This window comes from Lepeophtheirus salmonis, chromosome 13 (assembly GCF_016086655.4).
Source record: "Lepeophtheirus salmonis chromosome 13, UVic_Lsal_1.4, whole genome shotgun sequence".
In the NCBI taxonomy this organism is placed as follows: Eukaryota; Metazoa; Arthropoda; class Copepoda; order Siphonostomatoida; family Caligidae; genus Lepeophtheirus; species Lepeophtheirus salmonis.
In genome coordinates, this window is record NC_052143.2 from 41138124 (window position 1) to 41162633 (window position 24510).

Genomic DNA, 24510 nt, shown 5'->3' on the forward strand with positions numbered 1-24510 from the left:
GACACAATGGAGTAATACCAAATTAAAACGAAGAATTTGAAAGAAAACAACTATACTATTGCTACATCTTAAAAGAGGGGCATTAAAAAGTCCTAGAACAACCGCTTTATTCACTTCTGGACATAGAAGACATTTTCCATTTTTTTTTTTTTTTGCACCAAAAAATATTTGTCCTATATCTAGAACTATTTGAATATTATTTCTTCCTATTTTATCCTATTTAATGCAAATATCCTCCTCCACGCAAGTTACTATATAAATTTCGCTGTCAACAGAACATTACCTAGAACAAATATATATTTTTTTAATGTTCCTATAATTGTTTAGATGGAGTTGCACTGATTAAGTATAAGTAAACATTATAGTATTAAATTTACTCCATCTAACCTAGGAATCTTTTGGCGAAATCCGTATACATAAAGTATATTTCTTTCTCTAGGAATCACCTTGGCGTCAACGTACACACATTAAGTTCAAGTCAATAACTTCTCCCGAGCGTGTTGTCTATGAGCTACGGCGATTACATGTAAATATTCAAGAATTTGAACGATAATGAAAAAGTAGTGTCGATCCTTTTAGACGAAGTATATTCTGCTCAAAATGTTGAGCATATGAATGAAAAAATTATGGATTCCTCTGCTTCCTGGTATAATCGATTACTGGTCAATATTATGATGTAGTTCTAATGATATCGATAGTGAAAACATCATATAAAACACTGAAGGAATAGTATCTCAAAGTTTCAGAACTACTACCACGAGTAGAACTTAACGTGGTGACAACAATTTCAGATGTTAACAAAGAAAAGTTGTTAGATTTTTTATCGCTGCAGTTTTTAGAAAAGTTAAAGTTTTGGGTAAAAAAAATGTGAGACTGATAAAAACAAGGGTTTGAGCAAAGAAACATTTATTGTCCTGAAAAATACATTAAATGGTGTAATAGAGTTATCAAAATATTTATTCTCCTTGAAATCAATCAAATGTGTTCTACTTGGTAAGATAAACTCTGACAGAATAGATAAACGCTTATCACAGTATCGTTCTTTAGGAAGATGAATTATTTTTATTTCGACCAACAATTACTAGAAGCTGAGAAAACAATTCGACCAGGGTCTTTGGTAAAATTAAATAACTTAAACATCCAGAAAATTAAATCACTATTATCTAAATGTAAATAATCTCTGTATGAAAATTTCAGCAAGGAGTCTTTTTCTATATTGCCAGACATATGTAACGACCCTAAAAAAAAATTACAATACTTTTAATAGTTAGCTCCAATTCCATCAAAATTAGTCGACGTTCCTTTTTAATGAGGTATATGTTAAAATTTTTGGCGATAAGTCTAAATTTATTGACTAAGGAACTAGACGAGACCTCATCTACCCTTCCAATTTATTGCATTGTCTGCTTGAGAAGCTTATAGGTTCAAAATGAGATTTTTGAAACCAGATCTTTCTCTATCGAGTTCATTTTTTATATATGTTTAGAGGAAATTGTAATGTCCAGTCCTCTGTCATGAGAAATGTTTTATAATAATTGTAAATTTGGTCATTGTTTTCTTCATTTATTCTAAAATAGGGCATACATTTTTTAATGTTATGAAGAATTTTGTATCTTTTAAAAATGATAAGTGCTATATAAAATTAAAAAGAGCATCATCAACACTCGTTAGAAAAATAACGAAACTCCAATCCAATTGATGACTATCCTTCAAATATTATATATATCGGTAGGTGTAGTTATTCTGATCAAATAAATCAAAATATTCACTGATTCTAACAAAATAAGTTTTATTACTCAATAGAAAAATATCAATCACCAATGTAATAATTAAAGCAATATTGTAGGGAGGAGTAAGAGGATATGAAATGGAAAGGAAAAAATAAAAATAAGAAAGAAAAATTAATTGGTTTCTAAAATACAAGTTGCGTGATTATTTATTGAGTCTAATGATCCGGTAGTTAATAAATCCATGATCAATGCCATCAAACATTGAAATTGGAATCCAACCAAAGCTTCGAGAGTTTGTTAAGTAATATAATCAATAACTTTCCATTATGTGACAGAGGTAAAAATTAAATTAATGGGTTGCTTTAAAAGGATGTCACTTGGCTTTATATTCTAATTCTTTGTACATATAATATTTGCTTTAGGCTCATTTTAAGAGTAATGTTTCTGAGGGAGTGTCCAGAAGGGTGATGGAGTTTGGTACATAATGCAATTCAATTATATCTGAGTATTTGAACATTTCATAAGTCAACATAGAATTTTCATCAGAGTGAATATTGGATGTACTTACAGCATTTTTGATGCTGATTTCAAATTTATCTTTATATTTCTTGAAACATATATATTTTTTAGATTAAGCTTATTTTGTTTTTTTATATGTTTGATTTTTTATTTGTGATAAATCAATAATTTTGTTAAATCCTCCTTATATTTCTATGATATTTTTTAAATAAAAACTGTATCTACGAGTCTCAAAATTTGTCAACATGTCCTCCTGTTATTTTTCTCAAATCTACTATCATAAAATAATATAGTTTTATGAATATCCGCTTATAAAAACGCATAACCACGGTAGTTATTTCAAAAATGGAGAAAGATACAGGTCTTAAACATAAAATAAAAGTTGCTCAGAATCCTGAGTTACGTACCTAATGATATGTTTTATTCTTATCGGACCAGATTACTGGGCTCTGGAAGGCAAGTTTGTTTTTTTTTGCTAATAATTTGATTTTTTTTGTTAAAACAAAATTGATTCCCTGTGTCTCAAAGTTTCTTTAAATGTATAGGGTGTAGATTCGAAAATGCACCAAAAAAATTAAAGATTGAAACAAGAAATGATTGTACTAACGGAGAAATGTAGAACGTGTATTGTACAGGAATTAATAAAGGGAATTAGGAAGAGGATTAGCGAGTTAGTCTTATTTATGGTGGAAGGAGGAACGTATTTATAACCATTATGTTGTCTATTCACAATTTTTACTAAATTTTTGAGTTGTTTAAACTATTAATAAAATAATTCGAAATAAAATATATAATACGGGTATGGTATAATACAAAATATATAGTCCTTCTGCCTAATGGTAACAAAATTACATCCGTTTTCATTGCTCATTCTGTCTTTTTAAAAGAGACATATGACAATATGGAAATACTTTTGAAAGCATTTAAATATGATAGTCATAAATGGAACATATGTGGATATTTCAAAGTTATATAAACAATTATGGGTATCCAATCCAGTACTTACAAAATTTTGCTGTTTTCAATTTTGACACTATGTAACAATACACCATAGGTGACTTGCATTTTAGGTCTACATATGTCCCAGGGACATGCAGTGTCCAGTTTGTCCGAGTAGTGAATCTCTAAATCTCTAAAAAAATTCAACCACCTTTCCACATTAAACTTGGTTTAACGAAGAATTTTGTAAAAGTAATTGGTAAAGACAATTCTGAAAGGTTCGAATACCTTTCCAGAAAATTTTCAAAGGTTAGTACAGCAAAAGTGAAGGAGGGAATTTTGTTGGACCACAAAAAAGGAGAATTTGAATGACACTGAATTTAAAAAAGCCTTACATCCACTGGAATTGAAGCCTTGGCTGGCTTTGAAATGGGTATGTGAAAATTTCCTTGGAAACAACAAGTCGCCTCCGTATAAAGATGAAGTTGAGAACTTCCTTGATTCTTTAAAAGAGCTTGAGTACCGAATATAATTGAATATGGACTTCTTGCATTCCCACTTAATTTATTTCCCGAAAAACTTGGTGCAGGTATCTAAATACAAGGAAACTGATTTCACCAACAGATGTGACTTATTCACAGACATAGAAGTTAATTGATTGAAGAGTACAAATGTATTCCAGACCAACATGAACATCGTGGATATAGAAAAGTAAAACCAGGATTTGTTGGGAGTCGCTGTTGGACTTTTTTTAAATAGTAAAGAGACTCCTGCTCATGGCTAGGGTTGTAAATCATGAGATTTTTTAGCTTGTAACTTTTATGTTGTTGTTGGCTTACTTTTGTGTAGACAAAACAAATGTATAATTAATGGACACCATCATAATTTCTGCTTCTTCAGGATATTTAAATATATATCTACTAAATTATCACCCGCCAATAGCATTTTCGATTATAACGACTTCCCAATAAAAAAAGAATTGGACAATAAATTAATAATTTATTTATTGCATCGACACTTTAATTTAATTAATGCCTTGTAGAAAGTCCCCAAGTGCTTGTAAAATACTTATGAAAAGCAAATACAGATTTTAAATCATAAATAAAAAATACCCTATTCTATTTAGAAGTATTAAATTGAGAAAATATGCCAGGAAGCAGAAAATGCTCGTATTATAGGAATGCATTGCCGAAACTCATAAAATATTTTCTATGAAATTATCTAAATGGAGAAACCATTTTCAAATTACCTCTCTTTCCACCTATTAACATAATTATGTATAATAGATGTTGTATATTCATTTTGATATATTTAACAATTATTGGTAATTTTTGAAATTATGTCTTATTCTATCTAAAATGGGAACTATCCTAAATTTTCTATAATTATAACTAGAGGAATTAAGAATTTAAAATGATTTTCTTTAATTCAACAGAAAAATTTCTTTTCAATTCATCCATTTTTATCAAAGATTAACAAATATGTACAGAAGATGCATTTTTATAGGGTAGGTTATGTGAATCAGTTATAAAATGTTCCGATATTAATTAGTATCATTTATAGTAGATGTCGTATAACATCGTTTTTTACGGCCCCCTCTCAAAATGATATCGTGTCGTATTAAGTTATCATTATCCTAATCATTTTTTTTTTTAAACTTTAAGAACTTCGACCGCATAAAATCTGCCTGGAAAAAAAAATATTCCAATTGGTCTGAAAAGGCTTACAATACTTTTTGTCGAAACATTTAACTATTTGTAATGCATAATGCAATTGTAATACATGCATTGAAAGCCACTTAGCACTTGGTTCTTCATGAATAAATTCAAAGCATTTTTTAAGTGTTAAACAGTCAACTAAATGATTATCAATGACAGTGTTTGACCAGACTTTTGAAAGAGCTTCAGATGCAGCGGGAAAAAAAATTACTCCAATTCAGGATTGATAGTTTTTCCAGATTCATTAAGTTCAGAACCATAAGTGTCATAGGGTAGAATTATACATGATAAGTCATATCATCTTCCTTTCTACTAGGAAGCTGAGAGTCCAGCATTATTTACTCCATGTGTCAAGGCATCAAGCTTTAGCTCTTTGAACAAATTTAAAGAGCAATGTAATGGCTTTACATTACTTGAAGACTCCTGAAAAGCTGTATTGGCAAATATAAGATTTGATACTATAAGATCTAAGTGATAATATTAGGCAATTTAATAGACATGTGTAGACTATTAGTTGGTTTAATAATATTTTGTACCGCTAATTTTATTAAAAAACTACTTCAAAAAATATTATTCAGAATCACTTCTTTTTTTTGTTGACATTTTATGATTTTGAGCCATAAAGTAAACACAAATAAAGAGAGTTTATTAGGTACAAGTTTCGACTTATATCCTCTGCCCCATCAGTTTCAACGAATCAAGTTTCAAGTCTTGAAACCTCAAGTCCTATGAGTGTCTCAAGTCAAGTGACAAAACACACTCGCAGGCCTAATCCCAAATAATATGACACCTATATTTTTAAAATCAACTAGTAAAAGTAATCTAAAATATATTTTCGAATATCGTGAGCTCTTGATATTATTTTTGAGCATGGGTGCTTCCTCTGATTTCCCAGATGAATATTGTAATGTACATGTACTTAACCCAGAAACAACATTTTTTATGTCCAAAAGAGATTATTTTGCAGAATATTAAAATGTAAGCTAAAAATTCGAACCCAAAAAGTATTTACGTTTATTTTGAGAAAATTTTGCATGATGAAACCTGTTTTAAAGATATCTAGAACCTATGTATGTAATAAACAGATAAGTTTTATTTATATGTACAACACTTTTATAAATTGTAACTCATAAATTTGCTTATTACTTAATTAAAATGGAGGTGCAAAAAATCATTTCCCTTCTATATTTGTAATAGATATTCTGTAACATGAATATATTTTCTTGTAAAGCTTGAGAGTCGTGACTCATGAATGAGTACCTATATTGACATTCAAGTCACATCTCATGTCTTTTAAGACTTTGACAAGTCACAAGTTGCATATCTAATGTTCAAATTAGTATTTATTACAGAATAAGTCATTTAATCGATTTATTTATTTTTAATTTAGAAACTTTTTATTGTTTATTTATTAAATATTCTTTAAGTTAATTATAAATTAAACTGGAAAAATCTATCCAAATCGAACATTTTTTATAATTTGATTCTTTAGTTTTAGCTATACTATATTGCAATTGAAAAAAAAAATTAACTTGCAGAAATGATCTTTCATTTAACTTGATTTTTGGTTGTCTAGAGACATTTGTTCGGAATTGTATTCAAAATAACTTCTTAAATAATTTATTTTTCGAATGTTTCAATGTTTTTATTAATTTGTGTTACATCTAATTTTTATCTTTATAGTTTTTTAACTATGTAATCTAAGTCTAAATCGAAATTAAGAGGCAAAACCTCTGGAGTTGAAGGTTTTAATTAAATATTAACAATTTGGGATTTTAATTTTGCATTGCTTTTTGATGGGAAAAAATACTACTTAAGGTGATCAATGGATTGGAAAGTGTAATGGGTACTTCCGTTTCATAAAGTAAATAAAAAAATAATGTGAGAATGATAATTTAAAAAAGTAAATCTTGAGCGAAAAAAATGTGTTTTCTTTGTTTAGTCCGGAACTTTTCAGTCCATTTGTTTTATTTATTTTTAGGTATTCGATGTAACAAACTTTCAATTAGATTGGAAAAAATAGATTTTGAAAAAAAAGAGTCAATAAACACATTTACATGGATGTTTTGGGTAAAAAAAAAATAATGGATTTGAAATAAATGCCTAATGATAAATTTCAATTATGATCATGATTGTAAACTTGTTTCTTCTACAAGGTTTCCACAGAAAGAATGACCGATCATGTGGGATTGTTCATCAATAAATATGATTTATGTTGAGATAATTTTAATATAATTTTTTGAGGAACCTTTGGACTAACGGGATTTTATATTTCTCTAGTAATAAGAAAAGGGATGGAATTATCCCTGAAGCACACTTATGTAATTATAAATACGAACTATAAAAACGAGATTATATTTAAGCAGTATTATCAATTTACAATTTTTTTAAAATCAATTTGAATAAAAATTGATTCATATTATAGTTGTTTTTATGTGTGAGATGTACAATTTAATCAGTGTTGCTTATTATTAGGTTAATATTTCCGTTTCCCAATATTATAGTCTATTTATTTGTTGTCATCAATAATTATCATTAAAATATAGGTATACCTTTGGCCTATAAAAAAATTATGACTGTATGATTATTAAAGAAAATTTTAGTTATTCATTTTGATTCAAAGCCTCTTAAATATTGAATTTCTCCAAGATAGGACCAATTCTTCTATTTTGTATTTAATTTTCAATTTTTTACTTTTAAGAACCAGCTGTACCAATTTGTATGTAATAAATAAATGTATAAATTTAAACAAAGAACTTGACAACTTAAATTGAAATCAAATTAGTGATATTTGGCCAAAGAAATAAATAAAATCAGAATACATTCTTTATAAAATTAGCCCCCACTAAATTTTGATTGTTTTTTATTTCATATATATTTTTAAATTATTTTATAAAAATTGGATACCTAAATATTTTTCTCAAAAAAATGTATCAATGTTATCACTTTTTATTTATCTTAGTAAAAAATAAACGGTCCTACAACTTTCGGTATATCACAGTCAAATCATTCCGCTGTGATACACTAACGAACAAAAAGATAGGCAATAGGCTACATATCGTTTTTGATTTCAATTATCGTTTTTTTAGGGAGATAAATTTGTAATTTAACTTAAAAGCTGTAATGTGTAGGATACGGACGATATTAAAAACAAATAATGTTTTTTTTTCCCAAAAAAAAATAATTTCAAATTTCAAAACTTTAGGATCATGGAGCAACCTCTTAATATTCAGGAAAATGATTCAATCTTTTTCAAACGTATTTTATTTAATCGCACTTATCTCCATATTTCAATTGTTATTTTGTTTTTTTTCTACAAAAAATGAAATAATTGATACCTTATTGAACAGGTTACAATTTGTATGTCCCATACCGCCTTATTTAATTACAACATCAGTCATTTTAATTATCACCTATAGTTAATCTCATTATGATCTATTAAAATTGCAGATTTATTATGTATTTACGATTACCAAAACATTCGGGATTTAATCGTTATACGGAATACAAATAAATAACTAATTTTCATCTTAAAAGTCAAAATGTTCATTATCAATACGTCGATCCCCACAAGAGTATTAAGTAAAGTACTCTAAATTTTTTATTTAAAAATATTCATCGCTTATATAGGTGTCTAATTGTGCATTACATTTTGTTGTATAAAATTGACAACTAGTACAAAATTTCAACATGTACAAAATGGGGACCCAAAACTTGCAGTAGGATGACTAATTACGAAAAGACAACTCAAGACTAATTTGTGATATATTTAAATATGTTTAGCTATATTTTTTATTGAATATGTCCTCCCTACAAGCAATAACAGCCTTGATATATTCCGACAAACAAATTGGCACCTCTTTAAGATGAATTCAGTGACCATGGCGTCCCACACTGTCATGATGGCAGCTCAGAGACCAAGACACCCCCAAACTGCAAAGTTCAGGTGGTTAAGGTAAGGGTTAGAGGAGAGCCACTTGGAGGTAGACCAGAAGTAAGCCATATTGTTACTCTAGAAGTTTTGGTTCTTCTTGTCTATATGGGGCTACAATTGACTTATTGATATTGTAGGCAGTCCGGTAGGAGATACCAACGGTCACCCAGAATCTTGTTAACAAGATTAAAAGCACATTGGTTTCAGGTCAGAGCATTGAGAGGTGCTCTGGCAGCATTAGACCATGGAAGATGGAGAATGTGGATACTGTGATCACCAGAAGTCCAGTCTAGTCCATGAGGAACCATGTCGAGACTCTGAATGTGAGGAGGTATGTGAAGGATTTGGGGAAGGAGTCTTTGTTCAACGACATCGGGAGCTGCTTTCGACTGCAAATTGCTTACTCGGTTAAAGCATAACCATCGGTGTAGCCACTCTGATCCCCAGACTGTTCCCCCTCGACTATGGCATTTTGGGTGTAGTCGAACAGAAAGCCCGTGTTACCTGTCACAAAAATGTGGATAAATTCAAAGCTTCCGCCGAGAAGCAGTGGGAGGCCATGCTCAACGCCTTAATCAAGAAGTGTTGTTCGTCTTTAGGCCCAGGTTGGAGGCCATCATAGCAGCCAAAGAAAAATATTTTTTTAAATAGCAAAATATCAATAAAGAAGTATGTGATAAAGCCAGAGTGTTGGTCTCCTTTTCATTCTTGCAAAAGATTATCATATTTGGTCGTTATCAAAAAATCAACGATTTTACCTGGCACACTCTAGTGCATGTGCTCATGAAAAACAGAGTAACAAGGAAGGATCGCTCAAGAGGATCGAAATTACCATTCAACTGTCCCACGGACTAATACATCTGTCTTTCAGTCCTGACTATCTTTTTATCTTTTCTTCACTCATAGCTGGGATTAAAGAGTATAAGAACTAAGAAAATGATGAATTAAAGCACATAATAATAAGTTCTAGTCAACCATCCCCTGCAGGTATCTTGTCTCTTTGGAAGAGGTAATGAACTATGATGTAACTTCAACGACTTAAATTGACATTGTTAGTAGTAACCATGTAATTTTAACTGTTGTAGTTCCTACAAAAGACCAATAAGGACCGATCCTAGGACTGACACATTTTATTAGGACGGGACTGATGTATTGTCGTCTTTTTTAGTTTATTTAGACCGATTCAATACTAATGGAGTGAGACTGATGTTTATTTCCTTACTCTCTAATCTCCTTCCTCCCAAACATTCTTCAAATTGTAAGGATTATCACGTCTATTTTCGGTCTCTTTTATTTTTACATACCGACAGGACATATTTAATGCATGACTAAAATAGTATTTCTCGATCTATTACTTAAAAAAAAGACTCCTCCCTTCAAAGATAGATAACTTTAAAAAGTATGATGCCCAATTTATATGTTACCATTCGACATATAATAGGAAGAGTGGATGAATTAATACTATTCTATCAAAGCTGTGCATATGTGTAATGTAGTACTTCCTGCTTTGTACCTTTGTATGATGAATACATATGTAGTGGAGACATTATACACAAAAGATAAGCATAACATTTCTTGTCACCTTAATTATAAAAGATCCAAAATAAATCAAGTGTGTGTTTATTTTTCTTAATTTGCAGTCATTGTTATTACAATACATTAAAGTAATGTTGCAATTAATAATATATTTAATAACATTTTTTATAAATTTTTAAGCATGATGAAAAAATGCAAAAAGTAAACAGATATATCCTTTTATAATATTCTAAACAATGCCTTTAATGTAATCCTGTTCAAACTCATTGTGCCAACAAAAAAAAGTATATTATAATACTGTTTGATTCAAATTATAAGTTAAGATTGTCGAGTTACGTTCAGTTCTTGTAATTGAATTTTGAGTCAAGTCGAATTTGAATAAATATATTTTTTGATTGAATTCATCAAATATAAATTCAACAATTAACGTGAAAATGAAATATATAGTACCGGGTATAACAACAAAATCCGGCGCTATGATCAATCTACTTAAAAAAATCATAAAATTGTCATTTTTAGGATTTATTCAAAAAACTAAAAGTAGATACAATCATTGAAAATATATATCTCTCAATCTGGCCTCAAATACTTGATTCAGGTCCTGAACCGTATCAGGCTTTAGAAAGCCGAGCCTAATCTAAATTCTTGAATTCCAGGACGATGGAGTCGATCAAAGACTTCTTGGACGTGTGAGGACCTATGACTCAAGGAGATTTAGGCAAAATAAATTAGATTGGGAGAGCTGAGAGAGGAAATATCATTGTATAACCACTCGTTGTAGTGCTCCCGGAACCAATCCTGAGTCGTACTGAAGATATGGCAAAAGGCAGATTTCTGTCATCTTTGAGACCTTAGCATTGATAATATACAGATCGTTTTTCATATACTCTTAATGCTATATTAAATAATTTGTTAATTGAAAGAAACCTTGAGTTGTTTTAATTTCCTTATTGGTTAAGTTATACGAATAAGTATTTCTTGATTTTTGGTGTTTCATTTTAAGAGAACACAATGATTCTAGAATTGAATATAAATATAATGTAAATATTTATAAAAAGAAAATTATCCAAAATAATGTAATTAAAAGTAGCTATTAATCAATTAATACCCATCTATTTATAATAATTATTCGTTATTGGGAGGAATTATCGGAATGGAGAATCAACAATATTTTTTATTTGATGAAATATATATATATTTATTTTCAATTATTTTATACAATTTTAAGCCTCTTATTTTATTCTTTTAAGAAATTTGTCCCGCATAATTTCAATAAAATAAAATATTTTTTATATTTTTCATTTTTTTATGTGAGTAATTAAAAGAAATAATTAACAAATTTATTTGTACAATTCAAATTTATTTATTGGTTATTTTATGTATATATTTACTTAATAAAATGGCAGAATTTGCCCTTTTGGAGTAATATTAATGCATTTTCACTTCCCCAAAGATACTTTATAATGAGTAAACATTATTTTATTACGAATTTATTAATTAAATAATTACATACAATATATTAACATTATGTTTCAAAATTAATTATCTAAACCAAAGCCAAACATCTGGAAAAATATTGTAGTATATGATGTTATTAATCAATTCATTTTCAGCAATACGTTCCCTTTAAAAAAATCGACAGTAAATAAATAAAAAAAGCCACAAAATAGCTAAAAGTCACATAAAATAATTGAGCAGTACTCCCATGATATTTAATATCTAAGGATAAAAAAACGGCAATAATTATTCAAAGATCTGGAATAGCTTTTAAATTTCTTATAATTGTTAGGTATAAAAAGTCTTATAAAAGTCGAGGTTTTGAGTGAAATGAAAGTATTGTCGTGATTCTCATCTTCATAGTTTTATTACTTATTATTTCAAAAAAAAATGTTTTGTCCTCACCTACGTTTCTAGTTTATGGGAGGACATTGTAATCAAAAGGGAATTAACTAATCATACATTGAAATTTTGGAAATACCTAGTCACTAAATTAAAGATGGGTAACCTTTTGTACACAATGCGCCAATTTTATAACACAGAGTCTCAGATTTACCATATGGTCTTTATATTGACGTCTCTTTGAGAAATATTTTAAGATATATGAAGTACATTTATTTATATTTAGGTACATGAAAACAAATAATCATTAAATTAAATGTAGAGCCACCTCTGATCATCATTAGGCTACATTGTGCCATCTTTGGTGGACACTTTGCAATGCTCTGCACTTTAATGTAAAAAAAAAAAATCCGGTTTTGCACTTATGGGAAGCGGTTGTAGTACTAAAATCACACTTTTTTTTATTGGGGGGCTAACTGAAGGGACTATAGATGACTCACTATTAACTGTTGAAGAAATTATTGAGGCCCTCTTGTCTCCTGGTGATTAAAGCCCTGCGTTGTTATTAAGGCTTTAAATAAAAATGTAAAAAGAATAAAATTATGTTGTCAAAATTTTTAATAGAATATAATGTAAAAAAGTTAAAATGTTGTCGAATTATTCCTTTTTTGACAAGAAAATACAAAAAGTTAGATCTTTATTTATTAAAAAACTTAATTGAATTTATTTTATATAGCAGTTAAGATATATTTGATCTTTTTCTTATCTAGAGTGAATTACTAGGGTGAAAAATTAAAACACTTTGAATGGACGTGGAATGGCTGTGTTGGTATTCAAAATTATTTTTACATGTTATTTTAACTTAATATGGGGTTCAGATCCTGAATAAACTTATTTCTTTAATCTTGATTTTTTTCAGGCAACTAATTATTTGATTTGTTATTTGACTACCTATTCAGCCTAGAAATCTAAGTGGGTGTTGATAAGGACTTATATTCGCTTTGCTGCGTCATTTTTCATTTTATGTTTTTGTCAAACGCACCAAAAACGAGCTCTAAAAGTTTAAAAGTTGAATAAACTGATCCCATATTAAGAATCAATACAAAGCTTGGGAAAATTTGTACTGAGATGACGTCTTAATAGGTATGATAAATCCCTTAAATTATTGCCAAATTAGCAGATGTACAAAACTTGGCTGGTGAGTAATATTAAAATTCGTTTCTTGCATCTATTGATAGAAATTAATGCTTTAAAATACGCTTAGTACCCTTTTTAGACTTATGTAGATATTCATACAAAGTTTCAGGTATGTAGAGGTTGCTAGTTTAGACGATACAAAAAAGATAAGACACAAACGACTAACGTTTCGTTTTACCAATTTGTAGTAGATAATTTCTCAGTTATCCAATTATTATATTCAAAATCCAACAATACTGCCTTCAATTGGTTATCTACATAAAATAACAATAGAATATTAAAACTCTCGGTCATCTAATGCAAGACTAGTAATTATGTAGATCTATTCTTTACCTTTTAGGAATTTAATCTTTACCCATATATTATGTTTATTAGTGAATGTTTTAAGATAGAGAGTTTCTAAAAAGGGAAAACTTAATCTCATTGAGTCTTTGTTTTTTGAACAAATGTAGCCAATTAATTAAAAATGGACAGTAGAAAAGTTGTATAAAAAGATGAGTTAAATCATATATTTTATCAGAGAGAGTAATGTAATACATTAAAGACAGAAACAGAATCCAATTGGAAGGACGTCTAAGCATATGTTACTCATCTACATACTATGATTAAATATATCCTTTAAAATAAACATTGAATCATCATTCAACGCGATGTTAAACTCTTGTATTATCTCATGCAATGTCAGAAGTGACAATCCAAAGAAAAGTAACATTTATTGATCGTTAAAAAAATATTTTACACCATCCTTATTATATCAGAGTCATAATTAGCGAAATATAAAACGAAAAATTCCAATATTAGAGTTTATTAGTAGATCTACATATATTGTTCAACCTTATAGGTATGGTAGTGGTAGCACCCTTTATTGCTACAGGGTTATTTGGGGTCCACGAACAGACACCCCTTACTTAAATAATAATAGTTGAAGTAAAAAGTTACGAGGGTTTTTTAGCTTTATTTTGACTAACTAATTATCCGATTTAGATCGTTCCAAACGGGTTTCGGGTTAATCTTCAGTTCCCAGGAAAGGAAATAAGTGCTCAAATGCCAGTCCAACTCAACGATTTCTATTATTTTATCAAACATTTTCGACGTCCATATTACCAGATCGAAATCGATGGAACCACCGATTTTCTGTTGCATTCGATACTGTATTGGGTCCATTAACAGTGCAATTTTATTGGGCCACCTGCTCCGCATTTTCACCTTGGTCGTAGTGATACTGAAGAATGTATTATATTTTATCTTTTTTTTTAATTTCATTTTGGAACGTTGTAGCACACAACTGGCTTCACCAAATACAAAACTGTAAATGAATTTTTTTTTAAGTGTATGCTTGATCTTTAAGCATAATTTAAGCTTTTTTTTATGCAATGTATTTATCGTGAGATATAACTAACTAAAGACATCTCCCCCGAACAACTCCTCAGTAATACTCTTTGTTTTTTATGAGCACGCTTACACGTAGCTACTCAATACTTGGATGCTCTCTCCTTAAGAATAAAAGAAAAAATGATAATAGCTTACCAACAAAAAAAATTCCCAGACTAAAAATGCATTGTATTTACAACCTTAAAATCGACCTCTCCGGTTACTTTATTATTATTTTTTAGATCAAGTAATAACACTACATAATAATGCATTTTCAAATATCCAAACGGACAAAATTTGCTTTATATATATATATAGTGCAATTTTTCACAAAAAATAAATGTTCAATCTACTTTCATAAATAGGAGAGGGTGTTTTTGTGGATTTTTAGATTATAATTTAAGCTGGTTTTTCTTTTCATTTTTTAATTCCAAATAGCCTATCCAGACATATTATGTGCAAAAAGTGTTATTGATCTCATAAGGAAGGTAAGAAAGCCCATTTTATGTGACTGTGCCCATTTTTCACTTGCTATACAGTATTATCTACATCTCAGCTTCAAAAGGGAGTAAATATACAATACTTGTTTGTTTTTAGATATAAAATATTTTAAGACACATTTTGAAATGCTTAAATTTGATTTAAGAAGAAATGGTCCAAAAATAATTAGTGGTACGTCAGTTCTTTTCTACTATGGAACGAGTGTTTAATGATTGTTGTAAATTTTTCATCGTTTAGAACGAGATAATTATAATTCAAATAATCAACGTTGAGAACACTAATTAGTAGAAAAGAAGAAAAAAATCTACTTTTGATAACAAAGTACATTGTATATTTTTGTGTTAGCAAGATAACGCCGTGAGCTCACAAACACAAAAATGTATACTATACTTGGTAGTCAACAGTCGAAGTTTCTTCTTCTTTTCTTCTAATCAGTGTTCTTAAAATTGATTGGTTGGATTTGAATTAGTTTTTATTTTGGGGATTTTTCTGTTTCTTTTCGGATGAGAGGTTGCGATATAAAACAGGGGTAATGACGTGTTCAATGTTATTAGAACAATAATTCTAATAGATATGCTTTTATAGTCATAAAATTGGGTTGTTTATAATTTCTTCATGAGTAGTCAGTAAAAATGTAACTTTAAACCTATTTTATTTAGGACTGAACTTCCGGTAAAATGCTTATAAAATTAAAAACAAATTTCAGTGTGTAATTTTGGTTTCGAATACGGATCCAAAAGCTCGGGTATCCAAAATTTACCCGATTATTTAGGTTTGAAGATACTAACTAACCCGGATATGAAAAAATATGTACCCGTCTTATCTTTAATGTCGACACAGAACTACTATAAATTACTCCATCATAGAGGAATTGTAATATTGTAAATTACAATCTATTATTTCACTAAAACAGATGTCACAACTTAGCAATGATATCGATTAGACAAAATAAAAATTGTATTTTATCATACTTCATATAGAATATCTGATATAAACTGTCCAATTTTCTTCTCCAGTAATACTTTTATCATGCGTAATACTGATTTACACAAGGGCGTAACTAGAATGTACAACTCTTTGTAGCAAGTGTCAAATTAATATAATCTCATGGAAAAAAACTTTCCGAAATTTGTATCACCCTTAACCACCTAATGACAGTTCTATGTATCGTATCCATACATCAACAGCACCAAAGAGTTTGATAACCCTGTAATGACTCTGCCTGGTCCCATCTCGGCAATGAAATGTGAAATATTATAGGAAGGCAATCTTAGTTTGTGAAAACAATTTCAGCCACATCTTAGTCCAGAATTTTATTGGACTTATGGATAGAACCATCTAATTTACTATTTTAATACAAACAAAAGACATATTACCCTTGTTTTTGGTTAGAGTTTCGTCTATGGTGACAAATTTCTCGAATGTTTGCGCTAAGGTATCCTTCAGTTCAGTAGATCACTTTCCTAAGTCCATAGGCTCAAATTCTTCCCCATGCCTCCTATAAGGGTTGATGCTTTTGTATTCAATATATTTAATTATTTTTCTTTGCACGATTAGTAATTAGCTACAAACCGTGTTAATTAATAATAATAATCAGAGAGAAAAACACAAGCACTTTGTTTATGCATGTCCGTGCAAGAATTCTTAAACGTTTATATAAAATTCATAATTACATGCTATGAATGCACGCCCATGCCTAGTGTTCTGTAAGACCTTATTTATTCGGTCTAGTCCACTCTGAAAGCCGCCCCTACTAGTTCTTGGAACGGATCCTTCCAACTGTCAGTACTAGAACTAATAAAGAAATAAAAAATATAATTGAGTGATGTCATAAAGGACCGAACTTAGTAACTTTAAGTAGTGATAAGCAGGACTGAACTGGACTGAGGACTGCAGTCCTCAGTCCTAAATAAGGACCAACAAAACATTACGTATACCGTCAGTATATATTTAATATATCATATTAGTGATTTTAGAATTATACCTTTACTGGCCAGCACTTAAAGCAACCATATTGGATAACGTATTGGAAATTAAAATTATAATGGGCATTAGTGTAAGAGATTTTTTTTTTTTTTTTTTTTTTTTTGAGGGGGAGGGGTGTAAATAGTTTTACACTTATGGTATAGGGTATGCGCCTATTCACAAACTAAAAAGTATAAATATATAAATTTACTTTAAACTATGAGTCCGAATGAGGGTATGAGCAAACTTAAAAAGTATTCATAGCCGCAAGATGGCGCAAAGATTTACCCAAAAGAAACGAGCAAGTGAACAATGATTATATATCTTGTTGTTGGCTGTATGACATTGAATTTTGGATCATGTTAAAAAATGGGAATAGTTATCGACAACCAAAAAACAATGTAAACTTTAAAAAATATAGATATATTATTCACTTTAAAGATCGCCCAATCTCTCTAGCATAGTCTTACTACTATAATTCATTATAAAATTAAATATATAATAATTGACCTACTTTATGTAATTTATTATACAATTTCACTAAAACCTATTTACAACATGTAATTTCATCCTACATTTAGTCTCACATTAATCAAATTTTCTTTCTATGATGTACTTTTAGGAATCAATTAGAAGCTCTCAAAAGTTGTTTTAGTATACCTATATATATATATACTAATGAAATATTACCAAGGTTTATCAAATAAGGAAGGTATAAGGAAGGTATTTTAATTCATCTCCGTGGATATAGAATCGTACTTCCCCAAGCATAGAAAAACCACTAAAAACCAAGTATAAGCTTAATTTGTTTCCCCAATACAAAAAGAAAATTTAAAATAAACCCCAAGGTTGAATTAATCTATCAAAAGAATATATATTTAAGAAATGTCCTGAAATGTACAGTGAACAGATTTGATTTTCAACTTTTTTTGATTACGGGTAGAGTAGAAAAGTTGCCTGGGAGTATGAAAATTACTTATAAAAAAATAGTATTGTCCTATGAGGCCATCTTTTGATCGCACATCTCGATCAAATTGTGAAAAAAAGGCAAAAACTCTTTACTTAGTAAATATATACTAAGAATAAGTTTTTAGTTATTTGGATATAATAGATTTTTCTAACCTATAAAAAGTATTGATCAAATTGTTTTTTTTTGTTTTCTTTTAAATAGTGTTATTGAGCAAAAAAAAAAGTTAGTAACGTTTGATGCTCCGCGTGTAGCGCGCATCATTTTTGTACATTTCAGTAAGGAATTTTCTCTTATATTATTTTCTCTTCTTGCTCCATAGGGTAGCTATAGAAAAAAACTTTATTAATTTTTTAAATAAGATAGAATATCATCTATCATCGTTAATAAATGTAAAATAAGACTCAATACTTTAATTTAATCTAAATTGACAAAGTAAAGAACTTTTGTCTCCTTTCAAACTTTGAACATCGAAGGAAAATTAAATTTTGCATAGGTTATTTCCTTAACAAATCCCAACTTTTCCAAACTCACTGTAATCGAAATTCGAAAAAAGAAGAAAAACAAACCGGTCTTATGTACATAAATTAATGATGAATTTGCCATTTTTTCTTATAATTACTTTTCAAGTCAATAATGATCTAAAGTACGTGAGAATAAACAAATTTAAAAAAAAAAATAACTATTATAATTATTGCAGTATAATTTAATAGAAAGCCAATACTGGTTTGCTCTTAAAATTAATTTAAAATAAAAGAAATATCAACCATACTTCAAAATGTACAGTGTCTTTTTTCCATGATCATGGTTTGCTACATTAAATTAGACGAAAGATGCACTAATTAAATTTATATTTCTGTTTAAATTCCCTGAGATTAATGCATCATAGTCAAGTAGAAATCATCAATAGATAGAAGTGCAATGTACATCCGTAATAATAAATTTTGCATGAATAAACCAAAAGCATAAACACATTTTTCCAATCAAATTGGAAAGACTATTTTTAACACTCTATCCAATTCAGATATTTAGTAATTTAAGAATAAACTAAATTTGATGGAGTATGTATTTACAATCGAAAATTATCTTTATCTATATTTCTATTTTTTTTAGGTAGATTATCGATTGTCAAAACGATTATTGATTATAATTGAAAATCCAAAGGGCGGAAATGACGAAAACAGAAGTGCTGAAAGGATGATATGGATGAACCCGAGGAAAATCGACCAGGGTAATAAGTTATAAAAGTCCATTCAGAGAGCTACAGCCACTGGCTTAGGTAACCTACCGCATGTTTCAGATCACCTGAGCATAATAAAGAAAATTATAATAATTTGTTAAAGAGACCAGCAGCTCCCTCAGAAATTATTCATTTTGCTACTGCCCCTTTCTAAGTATTAATCCTACTAGTGTTGAAGGTGAACGATGCTTCAGTCACATCGTCTTAAAACTTTGTAATCTCAACGGGAAAAAGCTACTCGATTCTTCGACCGTATTGCGGACTGACTATCTCAGAAAAGCTATTAGCTATTGTTAATTGTATCCATTTTATTTTACAAATTTGAAGTTTAGTCTTTTTTGATAGTCATATAGAAAATCAAAGTTTTTTTTATCCTCGATGGTCAAAAATTAAAAACATTGAAATTATTGCCAAGATTACATATTATGATTTTTGTTCTATAAAGATAAATATTCTCTTTTACAACATATAAAGGATTTTTCCCTTAATAAATTAAAGACATCCAAATTTTCAAAATAAATGAAAAAGGATTTAATTACATACATATAATAATGATCAAAAATAAAGGACATTTGTACAATTTGTAAATAAAATATATTCTATGTGCTATAAATAGAACCCAAATTGACACTTCTATAAAATCAATTGTTAAATCTTAACCTCATTCCAAAAAATAATAAATTCTCTCAAAGTATAAGAAAAGAAAAAGAAGACATAAGATTAATTCCTTTAATATTTTTGGCACTTGAAATTAATATGAAATGTCCAATTTAAAAAAATGATTTGCTTTCTATTTATTCTAGCAGTTTAAAAAAAAAGATATTTTTACGAAATTCTTGATTCTTTTTTAACATTTGGAATGACTATATAATAATAAAAATATAATAATTTATCAAATCTTAACAATTATAGAGTTTGAACAATCTCAAATTTCCTTCTGATATCCATTCGATCATCCTTTCTGGGGTCTCTCTTCTTTTTGGAGCTGATTATTTCTCTCATTTCTGCTGCAGTCATATTCAAATTCAAATCATCGTATTCTGAATCTTCATTTTCTCTCGAAATATCTTGCGTTATTTCAGGAGAGTGATTAGAGAGTTGTGGACTGGGCGTACTCCGGGGACTGGGTGAATTGCCAGTAGAGCCCATTCTTTGAGTCTCTTGTTTCTACAAATAGAAGAAAATAATATAATTAATCAATATATAAATTGATTATAATCCTATAAAAAAAAGGAAACAGCACAAAACAAACACATTAAGGTATTAATTGAAAATTCCTAATGATGTCAAAGCTATAACAAAATCCCTGAAAATAAATACAGTACAAAAAAAGACACGGAACAAAACGAAAAACACGAAAAAGAACACACAAAGCTAAAGAAGTTTTTTGTCTTAATAACCGAAAAAACAAAGGATGTCCCCAAGAAACTGAGTCTCTAACCTCCTCTCCAATGTCCTCATTTAAATACATCTCCTTTGTACCCTCAACAATCTCTTCGACAGGAGAAGGAGAGGCTGATGGATTGACATGAACGATTTGAACATAGTCCAAGTCTTCTTCATAGGCCGGAGGAGGAGTTATTGTTGTAGTTTCATTAGCGTCAACTGACACTTCTTCAGAAGATACATCACCCAGAGTGTCCACGGGCTCACACACGATGATTTTTGGAGGCTCAATAGTTGCTTCAATCGTTGTGGATGTCACTGAGGAGACTCTTCCTTCTTCATCTCTCATATTTGAGGTTCCCTTTAGCATTGAAGAAGAAAAATGTTAACTAATATGTATCAGAGTCTAAGTATAATATCTGTGTGTGGCATATGTACAATATATGTAGAGAATAACAAGATTAAAAATGTAAACAATACTAAGTAGGCACAGGGCCGGATAGCACAGCGTTGTTGCAAAAAAAAAAGCACATAAAGTAGGGAATAAGTGATATTTTATTCCTAAAGTATATTTAATATAGTTTAACAATTGTTTCGTTTAAATGTCAATATGTCTAACTAAAATATATGATAAATATTATTAATATTTTATAAATCCCTACATAGCTATAAATTGAAAAGTGTATATAATGTATACAAAAGCATAAAGAAATAAATATTTGAATATGTCTCAGTCTAAAAATTTGGACGTCCCATCCGGTTTCGTCCTAAATCTCAATCCAAATCCGACACACGAAAGCTTACACTGTAACAGCGTTACCACATTAACACAATGTATTATGTTGTCAACTGCTGTGTTTTCTTCCCCTCCCCCCCCCCTAGTTTTCTAATAGATTGAATGTGAAAATTTCTCAATATTCTTTGAATTTTGAATTTCATTGTCGAGAATAAGGGATTAAATACAAACTCATTTTGGGCTTTTTCCCTGTTTCTTTTCGAATGTAAGGTTAAATGTTACAATAAAAATAACGATGTAACTTTTTAAAATCACATAGCTATGTGACATCATCATTAATATATCTACCTCAACCATCTTGGAGATTTATAAGCATCCAAAGTTGATAAGAATAATTCATACTTAATCTAATTGTTAGTCAAAACTTTAAAAAATGAGAAGCTATTTTCGTCCATGAAAGAAACTTAAAGTTTTAATCAATTAATTTAATTGATAAACGAAAGTCCTTAAGTATTATCTTGTAAGAAATATGTATTTGTAAAGGGCTCTTTAAAATTTGGAATGTTTTTAAGGGACAAATAACGGTGAAGGGATTGAACAAGACGGCCACAGGACTGATTTAAGTTAAATATTAAGGACTGATATCCTTAACGACGTACAACGTATTAAGTAAGAAATGAATTTTAAGCATTTTTCCAAATCATTTATTTATTGAATATATATTTCCAAATGGCTAGAAGGATTTGATTGCTTTTATTTTTTAAATTACTTGGAAAATGAATAAATTGTAATTACCTACCTATGTATGTGGATATGTATTTGAGGACAAGATGATATGATCAACACAAAATATAGTTGTCACTATGTTTCTCATATACGTTCGAATGAATTTCATATCGATTTTATCTACATTCTTATCTTTTAAATACCTAGCGATGATGAATATTGTAATTAGTGATTTGTAACTCTTAAAATGTTTGAGCTTGATTTGAGTAAATCTACAATAATGTTAAGTTATATTGGATTTATCAAAACAATTTATTTTGCTCATAAAAATAGATTGAAATGATAATGGCTCAGAAGAAATTCATAATCATGCAGCTCCTCCATATGTTTAATGACTACTTATTAGAATATAAGAATTATCATATCGGCAATCCTTTATAATTAAGATATGAGAAAGTGAGTATCTAAATTATAATTAGTTGCATGTACCTATTAACACGGGTATGTGTTTCTACAGCATATCATTGATAATTTAATTTCTGATAAGCATGATAATATTTGACTTTAATGTTACAATCAAATTTATAAGATTATATACATTCAGTCATTCTCTTGTGCTAACATAATCAAATGAAATTTAATCAAGATGGACTACATATTTGTATATAAAATAAGGGTACAGAATGGGAAGTTATTTGATAACCGCGGGGGGCGTGAGACTCACGATTTTTCAATCAATTTTACACCATACGGATTGTGTAAATCACGGATTTTTATCAATGATCAAAAACTTCAATAAAATGCTCATACCAACAACAGATTTTAAAGAATTAAAATTTGAAACGTTCTTCTTCATTAGTAAATGCATTCTTTCAGATTAGATTTTCTTTATTAATTAATTATAAAAGTAATAGATTAAACCTATTTCTATCAGCTTCAAATAGGGGATATAGACTTAAAAGAAATCTACCAGAAGAATGCAGCTTTAAGCACTGCTCCTTAATATCCTCAGAGTGTACCCAGATGACTTTCCAAGAGAAATTGTAAAAATATATAAATTACATTTATTTAAAATTATTTATCTGATATGTACGGATGTAATTTATCACTCATAGCTACTCATGATCACTTTGATGCTTAATATGACTCAACTGCTTACATAAATCAAGTGTTTTCGTAGTATAGTGAATAGATCAAAAATGAGTCATCTTAAGTGTATTTTTAAAGTATGTTGTCATACTTGTTTAGAAAGAAGGTATATGTATAACTTCTGTAAAATGAATCAAAATTAAATGTTTCGTTACAATTGTACTTTTTTGATTCATTGTAGTGTTGTATCGACTTGAGTCGAGTCAAACTGAACCAAGTCATTCAATTACAAAAATGAAAAATGAAAGATCAAACTTGTATTAGCTTCACATCCTACTGCCCAATGATTATTTCGGCAAATATTTCTCTTGATTTTTTAGTACTAATGAGGTAATAGTTGTTATAACATCGTTCAATCCATGACAAAACTCTCAGAAGTTAGAAAAACCTCTTTATAAATTATAGTTAACTAAAAAATCACTTACGGATATCGCCACAAAACTCAAACATGTGATGAGATTTAGTGATACCAATCAAATCGGCTAAATGAAATATGAAATCGACTTGGGGTTCTTCGAGTTTTAAAAAATGGACTCACTATTTGAGTAAAGATATAATTGTTCAAATCGATGGAAGGTTAATTCATTTTTTATCAATCTATAATAAAAATAACTTATAGGTAAGTTTACTCAATGAAACTTAATTGCTAGTGGTGTCGCGCTGCCCTCTTTTTGGAGGGGATAAGCCCCCCCCCAAAAAATATATATATATAATCTTATAAATTTTAATACAGTTAGTGTGGTAGCGAGACTTTATGGGGACAATATGGAGGCAGTTTTTGCTACAAGTGTTTGCTAAGTGCCGAACATCCTTTAAAAATAGGAAAGATTATTGTTATAACTATGACGATAATGTGAATTAAAAATGTATTTAATAAATTAATATATAAAATCACAATTATTGTCTATGTTTCCTTTGATCAAAACAATTAACTTCAAATTTATATGTATATTTTACAATTATTGTGACTTTATATATTTATTTATTAAATAAACATTAATTATGAGCTGTGACAAAAGATGGTTCTCAAATCTGTTGGTCAGAATCTGCATTACGC

At 29.2% G+C, this 24510-nt stretch overlaps 1 protein-coding gene across 2 annotated transcripts in view; it reads right to left on the minus strand.

Annotated features, from left to right (window-relative positions):
• Positions 1-20027: 20027 nt before the first annotated feature.
• LOC121127454 (Na(+)/H(+) exchange regulatory cofactor NHE-RF3) overlaps positions 20028-24510 on the minus strand; it is a 33759-nt gene continuing 29276 nt past the window's right edge. Inside the window, exons 5-6 of one of the 2 annotated variants that reach the window (XM_040722821.2) lie at positions 20898-21203; positions 20028-20623 (exon numbers count right to left, since the gene is read on the minus strand). In XM_040722821.2, coding sequence (XP_040578755.1) covers positions 20363-20623; positions 20898-21203 — 567 coding nt within the window. In that variant the 3' untranslated portion in view covers positions 20028-20362. The remainder of the gene's footprint in view (positions 20624-20897; positions 21204-24510) is intronic. The other variant, XM_040722822.2, reaches the window with a different exon arrangement.